This window comes from Orcinus orca, chromosome 10 (assembly GCF_937001465.1).
Source record: "Orcinus orca chromosome 10, mOrcOrc1.1, whole genome shotgun sequence".
NCBI classification, from domain to species: Eukaryota; Metazoa; Chordata; class Mammalia; order Artiodactyla; family Delphinidae; genus Orcinus; species Orcinus orca.
In genome coordinates, this window is record NC_064568.1 from 38936568 (window position 1) to 38951883 (window position 15316).

The window sequence follows — 15316 nt, forward strand, 5'->3', positions numbered from 1 at the left end:
TACCCTGCTCTTCTTAGGCATCTTTGTGGTGAGCTAGACACCTGCAGCTGTGGACTCAACACAGGGCTGGCGTGGCTACGGTTCTGCTTCTTAGTGCCTGTCTGTGGCACCACTGCACTGCAACTCCTGCTTAATGCCTGCTCCTGGCCTTGGCTGGGCTGGGCATCAGGCTGGGGCCAAAGTGCCATGGGGAGCCAAGACACAGGGCTGGCTCTGGATACTGATGCGGAGTGTGGCACTGGGCAGAACCTGGCATGTGGTCATCATGTGGGGCCCAGAAATGGACTCACTCATTAGTAGGATATAGTAACAAACAAGGATACACTATGGATACAGACTGCAGTCAGGATCCTGCCCAGTGCTTGAAGGTCCGGTAGTATCAGACAAGGCCTCTAAGAGCCTGAGTTCCCATCCCAAATTTGGGCATCTCCTCATCATGTCACCACCAGCAGCTCCAGTTCCATAAAGAAAACAGGTTGTATGTTCAGTTTCAGCCTAATGATTCTCAGCAGGTCCTGGAAGTCCAATGAGACTGGGGAGACCCCCAAGAACATCATCATGATTATTCTACCTCCTCTGTCCCACCCTATCCCAACTTCAATAAAATATCCTGTCAAACACCTGCATGTGGATTTCAAGGTCTAATCTGCTTGTGGTTTTCCTGACATATGCATGTGTTGGTAAGGGGGGTAAGTATGACAGGAGATTTTTTTGGCCACACCACGTGGCTTGTGGGATCTTAGTTCCCTGACCAGGGATTGAACCCAAGCGCTCAGCAGTGAGAGCGCACAGTCCTAACCACTGGACAACCAGGGAATTCCCAGACAGGAGAGTTTAAACCAAATCATCACAGAACTTAAGAGAGGCCCTTCCTGGCCAGGTGTGTGTCCAGGTGGGTTCTCAAAAAGTGCCAGACTTTTGGGGCCCATCGATGGGCCATTTCAGACATTCTCTGTGCTCGAGTCTTGACAGAATTTCCCGGGCTTCATTTTGTTCAAATGTTTCCGTGACAACTCCAAAGCTTTGACGTCAGAAACGCGATAGGGACTCACATTTGTTCCCAAGAACAGAATTGGGATAGTCCCGAGGTTTCCAGGGCTGAAGGAGAAAAGTCGAAGAGCAAAGAGCCACGCCCATGTTCGCCTCCTGCCTGGATGCTGAACACCTTCCCTCCAGGTCCGCGGCAAATCATCCCTTAAAGTCCCGTCGCCACTACCCCTTCTAGTGACCTGGAGCACGAAGACGGAAGTGAAGCGCCTTGAAAAGCCGGAAAGGCCGCCCTCTGCCCTTTCAATGGCGCTGACAACCCTGGAGAGCCCCGCCCCCTCCAGCCAAGGAAGGACACCATTGGCTCTCCCTGACGGCGTCGCTCTCCTATTGGCCAGTGAGCTAATGCCAATGTACAGATTGGACCCAAAGTTTTCTTTCGGTTTCCGGCGTCCCAGCAATGGCAGCTCTGGACCCTCTGTCGCTCTTCACCGGCCTCGGCCTGAGCGAACACAAGGCCCGCGAGACGCTCAAGAACACGGCTCTGAGCGCGCAGCTGCGCGAGGCGGCGACCCAGGTGCGAACCCAAGTCCCTGGTCCGGGCTGCCGACTGTTCCCCAACGCAGCGCCAGGCCGGGTCCTGACCCCAACCAACCTACCTTGTCTTGTTCAGGCTTTTCTTACTGGGCATGGGGCTTATCTCCTGACTCCTCTGACCTCAGGCGCAACAGACTCTGGGCTGCACCATCGACAAGGCTACCGGGACCCTGCTCTATGGCTTGGCCTCCCGACTCCGGGATCCGCGGCGTCTCTCTTTCCTCGTGAGCTACATAGCCAATAGGAAGATCCATACGGAGACCCAGCTGAGCGGTGAGACCCCTGCCTGTCCTGCCGCTTCCACCTCCAACTCTTCTTCTCAGCCAAGGTCCCTATCTACCCATTCTGCGAAGTCCCTCAGCGTCTCTCTGCAATATTAGTTGTGCATTCTCCTCTAAACCCAGGCACTGGCACTGAGGGATGGAGAGGGCCACCTCTGGTGAGACGGACTAGAGAATTGTAGGTCTGAGGGAGTTTCCCTCAGAGCACATGCTTCTTTCCTGTGACCTCAGGGCTTCTCTAGAGGTGCAAGACTTAATTATCCAGGAGGCCAAACTAATTGGGGTTTCATGGATCGGATTAGGGCTTTGTCTTCCTACTTCCTGGAGCTGAGATGCCACAAATTCATTGGCTCTCTTTTTTCAGCTGCCCTTGAGTATGTGCGGAGTCATCCCCTGGACCCCATCAACACCATGGTCTTTGAGCAGGAATGCGGCGTGGGCGTTGTGGTGACCCCAGAGCAGATTGAGGAGGCTGTGAGTCTTTCCCCAGGCATCGGTTGCCTCCTTAGTAATGAACCTGAAAAGGAGTGGCTCAGCTTTTCCAACCAGGAAGACCCAGGGTGAGGGTGTGGGTTCCTAGAGCATTTCTGAAGGACACTTTCCTGAACCACATGGTTTGGCTTTCTGTAGGTGGAGGCTGCCATAAATCGCCACCGACCCCAGCTCCTAGTAGAGCGTTACCATTTCAATATGGGGCTGCTGATGGGTGAGCAGGGCCTGGGGCAGGGGACTATGTTATTCTCTCTAGTCATGCCTTCTCTTCTGCATGGGTGAGAGGGAGGTGGGAAGAGGAATAGGAACACCTTAAAAGTGGTCTGGCTGTGGTTTTTGAGGTCAGCCAGGTTCTTTTCTTGGGAAGGAGGGTGGGCAACGTCCTGCTTTGCCTTTCTGCAGCTCCCTCTGCCCATATTTCTAGGAGAGGCTCGGGCTGCGCTCAAGTGGGCAGATGGCAAAATGATCAAGCACGAAGTAGACATGCAGGTGGGTGCCTTCTTGAGCTGAAGCAGGCAAAGACCCTGCCAGAGACAGTGTCTAGAGTCCACTGAGGGATAAATGGTGGTGGAAGGGGAAGAAAGCCTATTCCTATTCTGATGGTGGATAGTAGAGCTTGGGGTAGAGGGAGCAGCACCCGGTTGGACAGTGAAAGACTTGGGCCTCTGGGTTCTGCCTAAGTTGGGGTGAGTTGCTTTACTCTGAACCTCAGTTTCCTCATCTTGTAAATAAGGGTGATGTGGCCTTCATCTCAGTGTGCTGGCAGAGAATCACAAGAGGGTGATGGTTGAGGTAGATGGCATATCTTGATGCTGGGCCCACAGTTCCTTTCTGTAAATGGCTGTTTTTGTTACCTGAGCCCAGGACCCTCAGGAGGGAAAAAGCATTTGAGGCCGCAGAACCATGTGAGGAGCAGAGGTGGGATGGGCTAGGTAGGTTTTTCAAGGTGGTGCCAGTAGACAGAACCAAGAAGCCCTTAGCTGGATGGGTGGGTTGGGTCAGTCATGGGCTCCTGTCCCAGCTCTGACTCTGGTCTCTGCTCAGGTCCTCCACCTCCTGGGTCCCAAGACGGAGACTGATCTGGAGAAGAAGCCCAAGGTGGGACTGAGCATGGTCTTGGGTCCTGGGAATGAGATGGGGTAGGGTGAAACTTCAGGCTGGAGAAGGGAGTATCTGACCCCAGTGATCCCGAGACGTTGACCCAACTTTTGAACTTCTCTCAGGTGGCAAAGGCTCGGCCAGAAGAAACAGACCGAAGAACAGCAAAGGATGTGGTGGAGAATGGTGAGAGGCTTGAGGCTCCTGTCACATTCAACTCCCTGATATCTGGGTTTTCCACCTGATGGGTCATTATAGCCCAGACTCCTCAGGCCGTTGGCTTAATCAACACTCTGTCTTCTGCTGCAAGACTGGAATTTCTGGTGTTTCCTTTACCCAGAAACTAGTCAGAGGAGGCCTGAGAAGTCTGGCTCTGTATCTCTTGTCTCTGGGGTTGGGGGAAGAGGGGACTGCTTGGTTCTACTCTGGTTCCAGGATATGGGTAGTATCGACAGGCACCTCCCTGAGCTGGATGTGGGAGCTGTATCCAGAGAATTAAGTTTTCCTTGGTCTGTTCTCTGCAGGTGAGACTGTTGTTCAGACCCTGTCTCTGATGGAGCAGCTCCGAGGCGAGGCGCTTAAGTTCCACAAGCCTGGTGAGCAGGCAGGTTGAAACTCTGTGGAGGGCTGGATCTTTTTTTTTTTTTTTTTTAATTTTATTGAAGTATAATTGATTTGTAATGTTGTGTTTAATTTCTGCTGTACAGCAAAGTGACTCAGTTATACATATATATATTTTTTTCCATTATGGTTTATTACAGGATACTGAATACAGTTCCCTGTGCTATACAGTAGGAACTTGTTGTTTATTCATCCTATATATGATAGTTTACATCTGCTAATCCCAAACTCCCAGTACTTTCCTCCCTTATCCCTCCTCCCCCCGTTGGCAACCACAAGTCTGTTCTTTATGTCAGTGAGTCTGTCTGTTTCGTAGATATGTTCATTTATGTCGTATTTTAGATTCCACCTATAAGTAATATCATATTGTATTTGTCTTTCTGACTTACTTTGCGTAGTATAATAATCTCTAGGTCCATCCATGATGCTGCAGATGGCATTATTTCATTCTTTTTAATGGTTAAGTAATATTCCATTGTATATATGTTCCACATCTTCTTTATCCATTCATCTAACGGTGGACATTTAGGTTGTTTCCATGTCTTGGCTATTATAAATAGTGCTGCTGTGAACGTAGTGGTGCATGTATCTTTTTGAATTATAGTTTTGTCTGAGTATATGCCTGTTAGTGGGATTGCTAGATCATATGGAAACTCTATTTTTAGTTTTTTGAGGAAACTGCGTACTGTTTTCCGTATGGCTTCACCAATTTACATTCCCACCAACAGTGTAAGAGGGTTTTCTTTTCTTGTGGAGAAATAGATCTTGTGGATCTTAATAGCAATTCTTGTAGTCAGGTCCCTGGGATAGGGAGCCCTGGGCTGCAGCCTGGTATCATCAGGCTTGTTCTGGCCCTGGCAGGTGAGAACTACAAGACCCCGGGCTATGTGACCACTCCATATACCATGGATCTACTGAAGCAGCACCTGGAGATCACTGGAGGACAGGTGTGTGGGAGTATTGCCAGGCTAGCTAGTGCCATCATCACTTGCCTGGGGCTGCCTCCATACTATTCCGCCTTACCTATCACCATGGCCTCCCTGGGAAGGGTCATCCTTTAGTGTAGTCTGAGCTCTGACCTGATTTCTCTGCTCCCATTTCTCTTATCTCAGGTACGTACCCGGTTCCCACCAGAACCCAATGGAATCCTGCACATTGGACATGCCAAAGCCATCAACTTCAACTTTGGCTATGCCAAGGTGAGTGTGTCTGGGGACTTGGCAAGCAGCATAACTGCTTGCTGCTCCCATGACTAGGTACCAGAGAGGTATCCCTGCTTTTCCTGCTGCTCCCATAAAGTGTCCCAGAGCAGACAGAGGCCTTGGAGGGGATACCTAGGAATGTGTGATAGATACCTAGGAATCCACTCAATTGGGCTCATTGAGGAAAAACTCTTGGTGAGGCAGTGAGTTCACATTTGCGGAAATTCCCAGTGCAACCTCTTGGGCTTAGGAAGAGGCTATGCTGTGTCCCACGTTAGTATGCGATGCCTTGTTTATTAGGGCATTTAGATACAGGAAGGTGAGTGAAAGATATTTTCAATTCTGATGTGGGAGAGCTCTGAGAATGTCCCAGTTTGATGAGATGGATTGTAGGAACTGATGATGTGGGAGCTCACAGATACTGCAACTTTCCTAGGCCAACAATGGGATCTGTTTCCTGCGCTTTGATGACACCAACCCTGAGAAGGAGGAAGCAAAGTTCTTCACTGCCATCTGCGACATGGTGGCCTGGCTGGGTATGGGTTGGGGAAGGCCTGGGCAGAACTGCTTATCAGTGGGCCTCTCCCTGGGCCATGGCCTGCCATTGGGTGTCCCTGATTGGTTGCTAATACCCATCTCATTCTACCCCAGGTTACATACCTTACAAGGTGACATATGCCTCCAACTATTTTGACCAGCTGTATGCGTGGGCTGAGGAGCTCATCCGCAGGTGAGGCCAGAGCCATGATGTGGAGCCAGGCAGACTGACCAGGGCACATCCATGCTGGGCATTCACACCCCTTCCTCATAGGGGTCAGGCCTATGTGTGCCACCAGCGAGGAGAGGAGCTCAAAGGCCACAACCCACTGCCCTCACCCTGGAGAGACCGTCCCACAGAGGAGTCCTTGCTACTCTTCGAGGTGGGGCTCTGGGGGTGCAATTGAGTCTAGGTGGGCCAAGATACTGAGAATGAGATGCCCTTGTGCTGAGTGGCAGCCTGAGCCCTTGCTTCCTCTCAGGCAATGCGCAAGGGCAAGTTTGCAGAGGGTGAGGCCACACTGCGGATGAAGCTGGTGATGGAGGATGGCAAGATGGACCCTGTGGCCTATCGAGTCAAGTATACACCGCACCACCGCACAGGGGACACTTGGTTGGTGTGAACTTGGGGTGGGGTTGCGGAGTTGTAGAGTGGTGGGTGGGCCATGGGTAGGGCAGAGTGGGGCCGAATGGTGGGGCCCACTGCCTATGCCCTGCAGGTGCATCTACCCCACCTATGACTACACACACTGCCTCTGTGACTCCATCGAGCATATCACCCACTCACTCTGCACCAAGGAATTCCAGGCCCGGTGAGGGAGCTGGGTCCGTGGGGAGGGGAGGGCCAGTGGGATTCCAGCAGCCCTTCCTGCCGGTCTCTCCCTGGTTGGAGGTGGCCAGTCTTGACTCTGCCCTCCCACCCCAGACGCTCTTCCTACTTCTGGCTGTGCAATGCACTGGATGTCTATTGTCCTGTGCAGTGGGAGTATGGCCGCCTCAATCTGCACTATGCTGTTGTCTCTAAGAGGAAGATTCTCCAGCTTGTGGCAGCTGGCGCTGTGCGGTAGGTGTGGCTTTTTGGCTAATGAAGGTTGGTACTAGTAGCATATGCTGCCATAGGTTTTCTCACCACCACCTCGCCCACAGGGATTGGGACGACCCACGGCTCTTCACGCTCACAGCCTTACGTCGGAGGGGCTTCCCACCTGAGGCCATCAACAACTTCTGTGCTCGGGTATAGCCGAGTGGGCTGAGTGGGCAGGTGGGGGCTGAGCACTGTAGTATGTGGTTGTGGCTGTGACTGATGCTGTCCTTTCCTGCTAGGTGGGAGTGACAGTGGCACAGACCACAATGGAACCACATCTGCTAGAAGCCTGTGTGCGTGATGTGCTGAATGACACAGCCCCTCGGGCCATGGCTGTGCTGGAGCCATTACAGGTGGTCATCACCAATTTTCCTGCTGCCAAGGTAAGTCTCCTTCAGAGTGTGTGTGTGTGTGTGGGGGGGGGGGTTGCACCTGGGTTTAGGTGTGGGAATCCCAGTGCCTAGTGTGACTCAGACACTTATCTCCTACTATAGTCCTTGGACATTCAGGTACCCAGCTTCCCAGCTGATGAGACCAAGGGCTTCCATCAGATTCCCTTTGGACCCATTGTCTTCATTGAAAGGACTGACTTCAAAGAGGTGAATGGGGGTGGTGAAGGGTCCTGTTTGTTCCTGGGCCCAGTCCTGAGGGCCCTTCATCTCTTCTATCAGTCCATCTACTCCCTGCTTCAGTCAAACCAATCCTTGCCAGACGTAGGGGTGGGAGAAGCCTCTTGTACCTGCCCGACCCTTGCAGCCTCTTGTGTCCACCCCACTTCCTACCTCTAGGAGCCAGAGCCAGGCTATAAGCGCCTGGCATGGGGCCAGCCCGTGGGCCTGAGGCATACAGGCTACGTCATCGAGCTGCAGCATGTTGTCAAGGTGAGAGCCAGCTGCAGCCTTCCTACCACAGTGCCTGCTGGGGTGAGGATCTGGGTGCAGCTTGCAGTCCTGGTAGTGGTGTCCAAGTCTGATTGCAGGCCCCTTGACTTCCAGGGCCCCAGTGGCTGTGTGGAAAGCCTTGAGGTGACCTGCAGACGGGCAGATGCTGGAGAAAAGCCCAAGGCATTTATTCACTGGGTATCACAGCCTCTGACGTGTGAGATTCGCCTCTATGAGCGACTGTGAGTGAACAGAGTTGGTGTTGGGGCAGGTACAAGATGGGCATTGCTTGCTGTGGCTGCCCAGCTGGAGTCTGACCTTTACTCTGGCTGCAGATTTCAGCACAAGAACCCTGAGGATCCTGCTGAGGTGCCTGGTGGATTCTTAAGTGATTTGAACCCGGTAGGCTCATGGGGTATGGGGTGAGGGTGGTGGGCCTTTCTGGCTGGATGGCCACCTGAGTTCTCTGCCCACAGGCATCACTACAAGTGGTCGAGGCAGCATTAGTGGACTGTTCTGTGGCCCTGGCAAAGCCCTTTGACAAGTTCCAGTTTGAGCGGCTTGGTTACTTTTCTGTGGATCCAGACAGCCGCCAGGGACAGGTGCTTGAATTTACCTTTCCGCAACAATGATGGTGGTGGCTGCCATTCTCTGTGCCAAGCACTTTGCTGACATTTCCTTACTTAATTTTCACCACCTGAGGTGGGGTTCATGTTCTACTGATGAGGAAACAGGCTCAGAGGTTAAGTCCGTGCACAAAATTTTGTATGAACCCTTTCTTATTCCTCAAGGTAGGGGACAGGCATAGGGATTGTTATAATTCATATAAAATGGAGACCCAGAGCCATCCAGTCCTTTAGCCAAAGTCAAAAAGTTATTGGTAACTAGAGTTTCTTGGCCCTCAGCTCCTCTGGGATGAAGCGAGGGTTGGAGTGGGGTGTCTGGTGAGACCCACTTAGGCCTTCTGGCCTGGTTCTGGCTTGGTGGTCATTCCTCCCCCTCTGCCCTCCAGCTTGTCTTCAACCGGACCGTCACACTGAAGGAGGACCCAGGAAAAGTGTGAACTGGAAGTCCTGTGGACCTATCTCAACCTTCTGGAGGCGACGGGTACCCAGACTCCATGTCAATAAAGAACAGCTAAATCCCCCTGGGGTCTGTGTTATCTCTCTGGTCTCCTAGCACCCAAGGGCCTTAGAGTCATGCTCAGGGAGGGGGAAGGTACGCTACACACAGAGCAGTACTGACAGCTTTGAAACCACTGGTGCACTTCTTGATGCTCGAGGGCTGAGGCCTGGGCCTGATTCGTTATCTTCTGCACCTGGTCTGAGGGAATGGTGGGTCCTGGGATGCTGCTCCACTGTTAGGAGCCTTGTGTCAGAGGGACCTGGAAGGTTTGTGTCTGCCTGCATGCCTAGGCAGATGGAGAGGCCTAGCTACTAGTACAGTCATTAAAAAATAATTATTGAGTACCTACTATGTGCCAGGCACAGTGAGATGAGGAAGACCTGTGTGGTGGCCTTCTAAGTCCACCACCTAGTTGGGGAGACAGAGGGCGACCAGGTATTGTGCAGATGTCTCCTTGGGGCCTGTGTGAGGCTGGAGGAGGTTTCTGACCCAGCCTGGGCCTCTGAAGACTACTCTTAGAAGTCACTCCTGAGGGGAACCCCAAAGGACTAGGAGTTTGCCAGGGAAGGATGAACAAGTGCAAAGCTCCAGAGGCCTTTTTAAGAAACAGTATGATAGTCTATGCCCCTCTGGGGCAGTGTGGGCTACTGGTGAAGCCGGCGTGTGCCTGCAGCTTTAACACCCTCCACATTTTCCCTGTATACAAAGACCAGGCTACCCGAGGCCCGCTTTAAGGTGGACTGGACTGCGGAAGGCTGAATTAGGATGACAGCAGGTAGAGGGTGAGGGGTTGGTCCCAGATGCTAGGGACTCCTGGAGGAGAGTGACCCGGGGCTTCCCAGGTGGGGTGCGGCTGGAGGCGCCAGGCCTAGGTCAGAGGCTGTGGGGGCCACCTTAAGTAAGAGGCTGGTCTCCGCACCGCGTGAGGCTGCGAGAAGGAGGCCCCAGCAGGCGGCAGAAGGGTCCTGAGAGTAAGCTTCAAGCCCAGGCCTGCCCAGGCTCCAGGGCTAGGCCGATCTCCGGCCCTGGCTCCGCCCCACATGGAGAGGCGTCTGAGGGCGGTACGCTCCGCCCTACACCCCGGGCTCCTGCCGCTACTGCAGCCCTAGGCTCGGCCTCTCTCCTCTGCAGAAGCTTTCCCTTTAAGTCTGGCCAGGAGGCAGCCTTAGTTCTCGCGGGATTCGACGCTCCAATCATCGCGAGAAAGGCTTTCGGCACTCATTGGCTGTGAGGGTTGAATGTAAGATGGCGCCCAGGGAGCTGTGAGGGGAAAATCCTGTCGGTCTTGGAGCGGCGACGGCAGAACCGGGGCCCCGAGCGGTGCGGCGGGGCCGGCGGGTAGAACGGCGGCGGCGGCGGCGGCGGCGGCGGCGACGTCGCCGGGTGAGGGCTCCAGTGGGGGCAGGGATATGGCGGGGTTGCGGGCCTGAGACAGCGGGCCCACCCCACACAACGGCGGGCGGGGGCGGGCGGGCCGCTGCCGCTGGGCCCTGGAGACCTCGGGGCGGCTCCGGAGCCGAGAAAGACCCAGGGCTCGCACGCCCCCGCCCCCTGGGTGGGGGAGGGGCGGTTTGGGGATTCGGGTGGGCACGGCGCGCGAATGCGCGCTGGTGGGCGCGCGCGGCCGGGGCTGTTTATATGCTCGGGGGCGCGCGCGCTGTGCGGCCCTCCCGGTGCTCGTGGCCGCTGACGTGCGCGTCCCCGACCCGGATATCTCGGCTCCTGGAGTTGCAGCCCGTCGGCCAGAGCGGCTTTCTGGGACGCGCGCCCCGAAGTCGGGGGTCGCGGGCAGGCGCGCGGCCTGCTGTTGGGTGGCGGCACCGCTGCGCGGGCGCTCAGGACACCCCTGCTGCGGGGAGGGACGGCGGGCGGGCAGCTTGCAGTTTGGAGAAGGTTGTGGGTTGGACCCTTCCTGCTCAGGTGACGTCCCCGGACCAACGGGGCCTAGGCCTGAGGAGAAACCAACCTGCTTTGCGGTCTGGCTTGCGGCCCCGCTCCTCTGCGAAGTGGGCGAGATTGCTGGCTCTCTAAGAATGAGGTGTCCCGAGGCCCATGTGCAGGGTGGGTACTTGAGAGGGTGCTACCCTGATTCTGAAACCGAGCTCTGTTCGTCTGTGAGGGCAGCGAACCCCTTCGACTTCCTCACCTTGTTTTGATGCTTTGTGCTGGAGAGGGAAGGCAAATCCTAAAAGGCCCTTCAGTGGTATTTGTTTTCTTGTCATTAGAAAGTAATTCTTCATTAAAGCGCAGTTCTTAGACGTCACCTCTGTGCGCTCCGTAAGGGGATCCACGTCTGTGGACGCTGTGAAACTACCCAAGCTGTAAATTGCCACTTTAAATCCTGAAATGCAGCCTTTTCCTCTGTTTGGTTGGGAGGGGCTTACTTGTACTCTGTTAGGTTAAAGGGCCCGCTATTGCTCAGCCAGAAAGTTGCTCAGAACGAAATTGAACAATCTGATAATCAGTGCTTTGCCTTCTTTTGTAAGTCCGAAGATCCCCAGCAGATCTGAAATCTGCCTGCAAAAATCACTTTTGATACAGGATTTCAATCCTTTTCAGCTTTTTTATTTTTTTAAATCCCAGCACTGTGTTCTGGTGCCAGGGGAGTTCTAGATTTGTCCAGAGAAATAGGTACTTCTTTTTTCTAAGACAAAATATGTGCTAGTTTATGTTTTATAGTCTTGCTTCATTAAATTTAAGGAAAAAGAAACTAAGTGGAACTAAAATTAGCAATTAAATTTGAAAATGGTGGGGGTAGAAAACTACTTAAAAATACTATATTATTAGAAAATTCCTAATATATTGTTATTATTTTAAGAACAAGCTTAAAATTTAAAAAGAGGCTGAGGATGGAAGGAACTTCTTTGTTCTGCCTTCTTTAGAATGTTACAGGTCTTAAGAACTCAGGACAAGCACCAGAAATGCGTGCAACATGGTGACTGGTGAGTTAGAATTATTCATATGCTGGAAATATGTGTGCAGTTTTTTTCCTGGTAATATTGAAACGTTAGAAATCCTTCCAGTCATTCTGGGTGCTGTCTGCCAGAAATTAGTAGGTGCTGGAAAATTGAATATGTGGGAGAACTGCATCTTTGAAGCCAGCCAGTTTGCTGCTTGAACAGTTCTTTTAAAATGTAAGTCAGTGCAACTTTCAGGTTTTAGCATGACAAGGCATCAGCTTTTCTAAGGATCCAAATGGTTCAAAGACAAGCAGTCAAGTTTATCTAGGATACACTTAAAATATTAATACACCATTTAGGCCTGCTTTTTCTGGAATTTTTAATCGTTACGTTTGAGGTCTGCCTTTTAAATTTGTGTCTGTAGATAATATTTTTTCATAAGCTCATTAAGATTTCCCTGTTAAAAGATGTCCTGCTTCCAGTCCTCTGTGATGAATAATTTGTGTACCTCTCCATGAATCTCTGCCTTTCCACAACCCCTTTCCACTTATGTTGCCATTTTAAAGGAAAGATCAAATTGTGGTTGAAGTTTTATGTAAATCTGAATTGCTCCAAAAGGTAACCAGAGTTAGGGGCTCTGGGTGTGGCTATCCTCCATCATGACAGCTTCAGAATCAGGGATTTCTTTCTTCAAGCTTGCGTGCCTTCTTTTAATTTAATCAAGTACAAGTTTGTCTTTGATATGCCATGCTTCTTGCTTGTGTACTTTTTATTTTAATTTAATTAAATTAATTTATATTTTTTATTAATTAATTTATTTTTGGCTGCGTTGCGTCTTTGTTGCTGTGCGCGGGCTTTCTCTAGTTGCGACGAGTGGGGGCTACTCTTTGTTGCGGTGCGCGGGCTTCTCATTTTAGTGTCTTCTCTTGTTGCGGAGCACGGGCTCTAGGCGTGTGGGCTTCAGTAGTTGTGGTTCGTGGGCTCTAGAGCGCAGGCTCAGTAGTTGTGGCGCACAGGCTTAGTTGCTCCGTGACATGTGGGATCTTCCCAGACCAGGGCTCGAACCCATGTGCCCTGCATTGGCAGGCGGATTCTTAACCACTGCGCCACCAGGGAAGCCCGCTAGTGTACTTTTTAAATGACCACCGTTTATCTGTAATGGTCTTTTATTCCTCAGCCTCAGAATGAAGTGTTATATGAACACCTGTTCTTTTCAGTTTCTTTGTAGGTAGTTGCCCTGCATTTTGTTCCAGAGGTTTTAAGTCCTTTCCAGGCTTCACTTAAATGCTCCACTAGTTTTTTCCTAATTGTCACATTGGATTGTGATTTCTAATTGTAGCTGCATGAAGAAATGATAGATTAACCCCTTGCTTTGCTGAAAAGGGGAAAAGAATGGTCCTTTGTTGTCACACTTTAGGCTAGGGCAAAACTGTAGGTAGAGCTGGTGGAGTGTGTCAGAAAGCTCTTTTTTGCATGTGCGTTTGAAATATCTATCTATACATATTAATTCAGTAGATCTGTATACAATTTAATGAAAAATTATAAAGTGAACCACTGTGTAACTAGCACCTCTTCAAGAAATAGAACAATGCCAGCACTTCTGAACACTTCATGGGTCCCTTCCTGGTTACAGCTTCTCATTCCCTAGAGACAATGACTATTCTGAATTCTGTGATAATCATGTTCTTTGTTTTTCTTATTACTACCTTCGTATCCCTCAACAACCTAGTTTTATTTAATTTTGAATTTTATATAAATGGAGTCATGCTGTTTTGTATCTTATTCTAGCATTGTGCTTGTGACATTCATCCACGTTGTGTGCAGCTGTAGTTCATTCATTCCAATTTCTGTATAGTAGTCTGCTGTTTGAACAAACCATAATTTATTCACTATTATTGATAGACATCTAGATTCCTTCCAGTTTGGGGCTATTAACAATGCTACTATGAACATTCTTGGTTAAGTACATTTGTATAGGTGTGTGTCATGTACATATAGGGATAGAATTTGCTGGGTCATATGGAATGGACGTTTTCAAACTTCACTAGATAATGCAAACAGTTGTGCCAGGTTACAACTCATCAGTTATTGATAGGAATATGAGTTTAAGTTTCTGGTTGAAAGTGTATTGTCCAGAAATAGAACCATGGTGAAGATGCCCCTATATCAGGGACTTCTCTGTCTAGTGAAGGCATGGGGCAGATGGATGTCCTAATGGGATAATTTCTATCACAAACCGTGTGGTGGGTTAGTATCTTTAAGAATAGAACTGTTTTCTCCCCATCTGCTTCTTTGAAATGACTCCTTATGTTAATTAGGACAAATGTGACTGTGACTCCTTAAAATGGAAATTGATGTTTTTTTCATGTGAATGTGTTCTTCAAACCAGAACTAAGCTATGAGGAACCATTGCTAGTAGATGTGAGCCTTAAGAGGGTGCCAAGAGCTTGACCATTGCGTAAACAGGAAGAGGTAGGGCTCTGAGGCAGCTCCGAATGGCTTCTCTTAGTTCATCACATATTCAAGACCCACCCTGCAGAGTTGCATGGGGGCCGGGAAGAGGTAGCAGATTCGAGGGGACCCAAGAAGGGATGACTCCCCTGAGTACTTAGGCCTTCCCTTAGTACTGAAATAGGAAAAAATTAGCAAACAGAAATGTAATAGATTGTTGTTTTGGAGTAACCTTTTCCTCTTGTGTACTAGAGATAAAATAATTAGAATAATGATAACTTTGGTATACTGAGGGCCTGCTCTTTGTCAGGCACTGTGCTAAGCTCCAGTAGAAGGAAGTACAGGGGAAATAACCAGTAAAAATGTGTGCGGTTGTAGTGAAAATTTCCTACGTCTGTTGGTGGGGGGGTTGGTTTGTCTGTTGTTTTGCAAAGCAGCTATGCTTGAAGTATTCAGAAGCAAATGCTTGGCTACAGACTCCACCCCAAAGAGCCCCAGAGTGTTTTCCCCTCCATTTCTGATTCCCGGAAATTGGGAGTACTCAACTATCCCTCCAGCTTCATGTTTTTGAGAAGTATTTTAGTTCATCAGTTTACTTAATGCTCCTCACTGAGTCTTTGACTTGGGGCTAATTAAGAATCGTCTTTGTTTGGGGGTTATAGAGTGTAGTTTCATTAAGTTTATCCATTTTTCTTTCTCTGTTACCAAGGCTCAGCCTTATGTATCTGGTGAGCAACATCTTGAATTTAACAGCCTTCATTATTATGCAGGCTTCTGTTGCTTGATGGTTTTGTCTTTCAGAATTTCAGATTTTGAGGGAAAAATCAAACTGAACAGCCTGAATTGTTTGTGTGTCTGTTACTGACTGTTATTGTGGTATAACCACTATGCAAAAAGGATTACTTTTTAACTCTCTTTTTGGTTTAATACAAATTGCAGAAAATACAGGAGTGTATTAAACAGGAAGAAATTTAAGTCCTCTGTTATTCCATACTACCCAGGCATAACTGCTGTTATGCCAGTTTTTCTTCTTGGGTACATAATTAAACCATACTGGGAT

At 50.2% G+C, this 15316-nt stretch overlaps 2 protein-coding genes across 5 annotated transcripts in view; both read left to right on the plus strand.

Annotated features, from left to right (window-relative positions):
* The first annotated feature begins 1405 nt into the window (after nt 1–1405).
* QARS1 (glutaminyl-tRNA synthetase 1) lies at nt 1406–8926 on the plus strand. Its single transcript, XM_004283928.4, has 24 exons — nt 1406–1564; nt 1710–1857; nt 2230–2339; nt 2496–2571; nt 2782–2846; nt 3402–3455; nt 3581–3641; nt 3980–4051; nt 4938–5023; nt 5189–5275; nt 5715–5814; nt 5930–6008; nt 6090–6198; nt 6298–6428; nt 6535–6627; nt 6741–6878; nt 6962–7049; nt 7139–7282; nt 7394–7498; nt 7688–7780; nt 7895–8022; nt 8116–8182; nt 8257–8382; nt 8793–8926. Exons 1-24 carry the CDS (start codon nt 1448–1450, stop codon nt 8841–8843), a joined length of 2328 nt encoding a protein of 775 aa, XP_004283976.1. The 5' UTR covers nt 1406–1447; the 3' UTR covers nt 8844–8926.
* A 1060-nt stretch (nt 8927–9986) lies between these two features.
* The window catches only part of QRICH1 (glutamine rich 1), a 54005-nt gene continuing 48675 nt past the window's right edge, over nt 9987–15316 (plus strand). The window contains exons 1-2 of one of the 4 annotated variants that reach the window (XM_033413120.2): nt 10620–10966; nt 11788–11847. The gene's annotated coding sequence lies outside the window, so the exon portion shown is untranslated. Of the gene's footprint in view, nt 10301–10619; nt 10967–11787; nt 11848–15316 lie in introns of those variants that run through there. The other 3 variants (XM_049716139.1, XM_012538292.3, XM_033413119.2) reach the window with 3 other exon arrangements.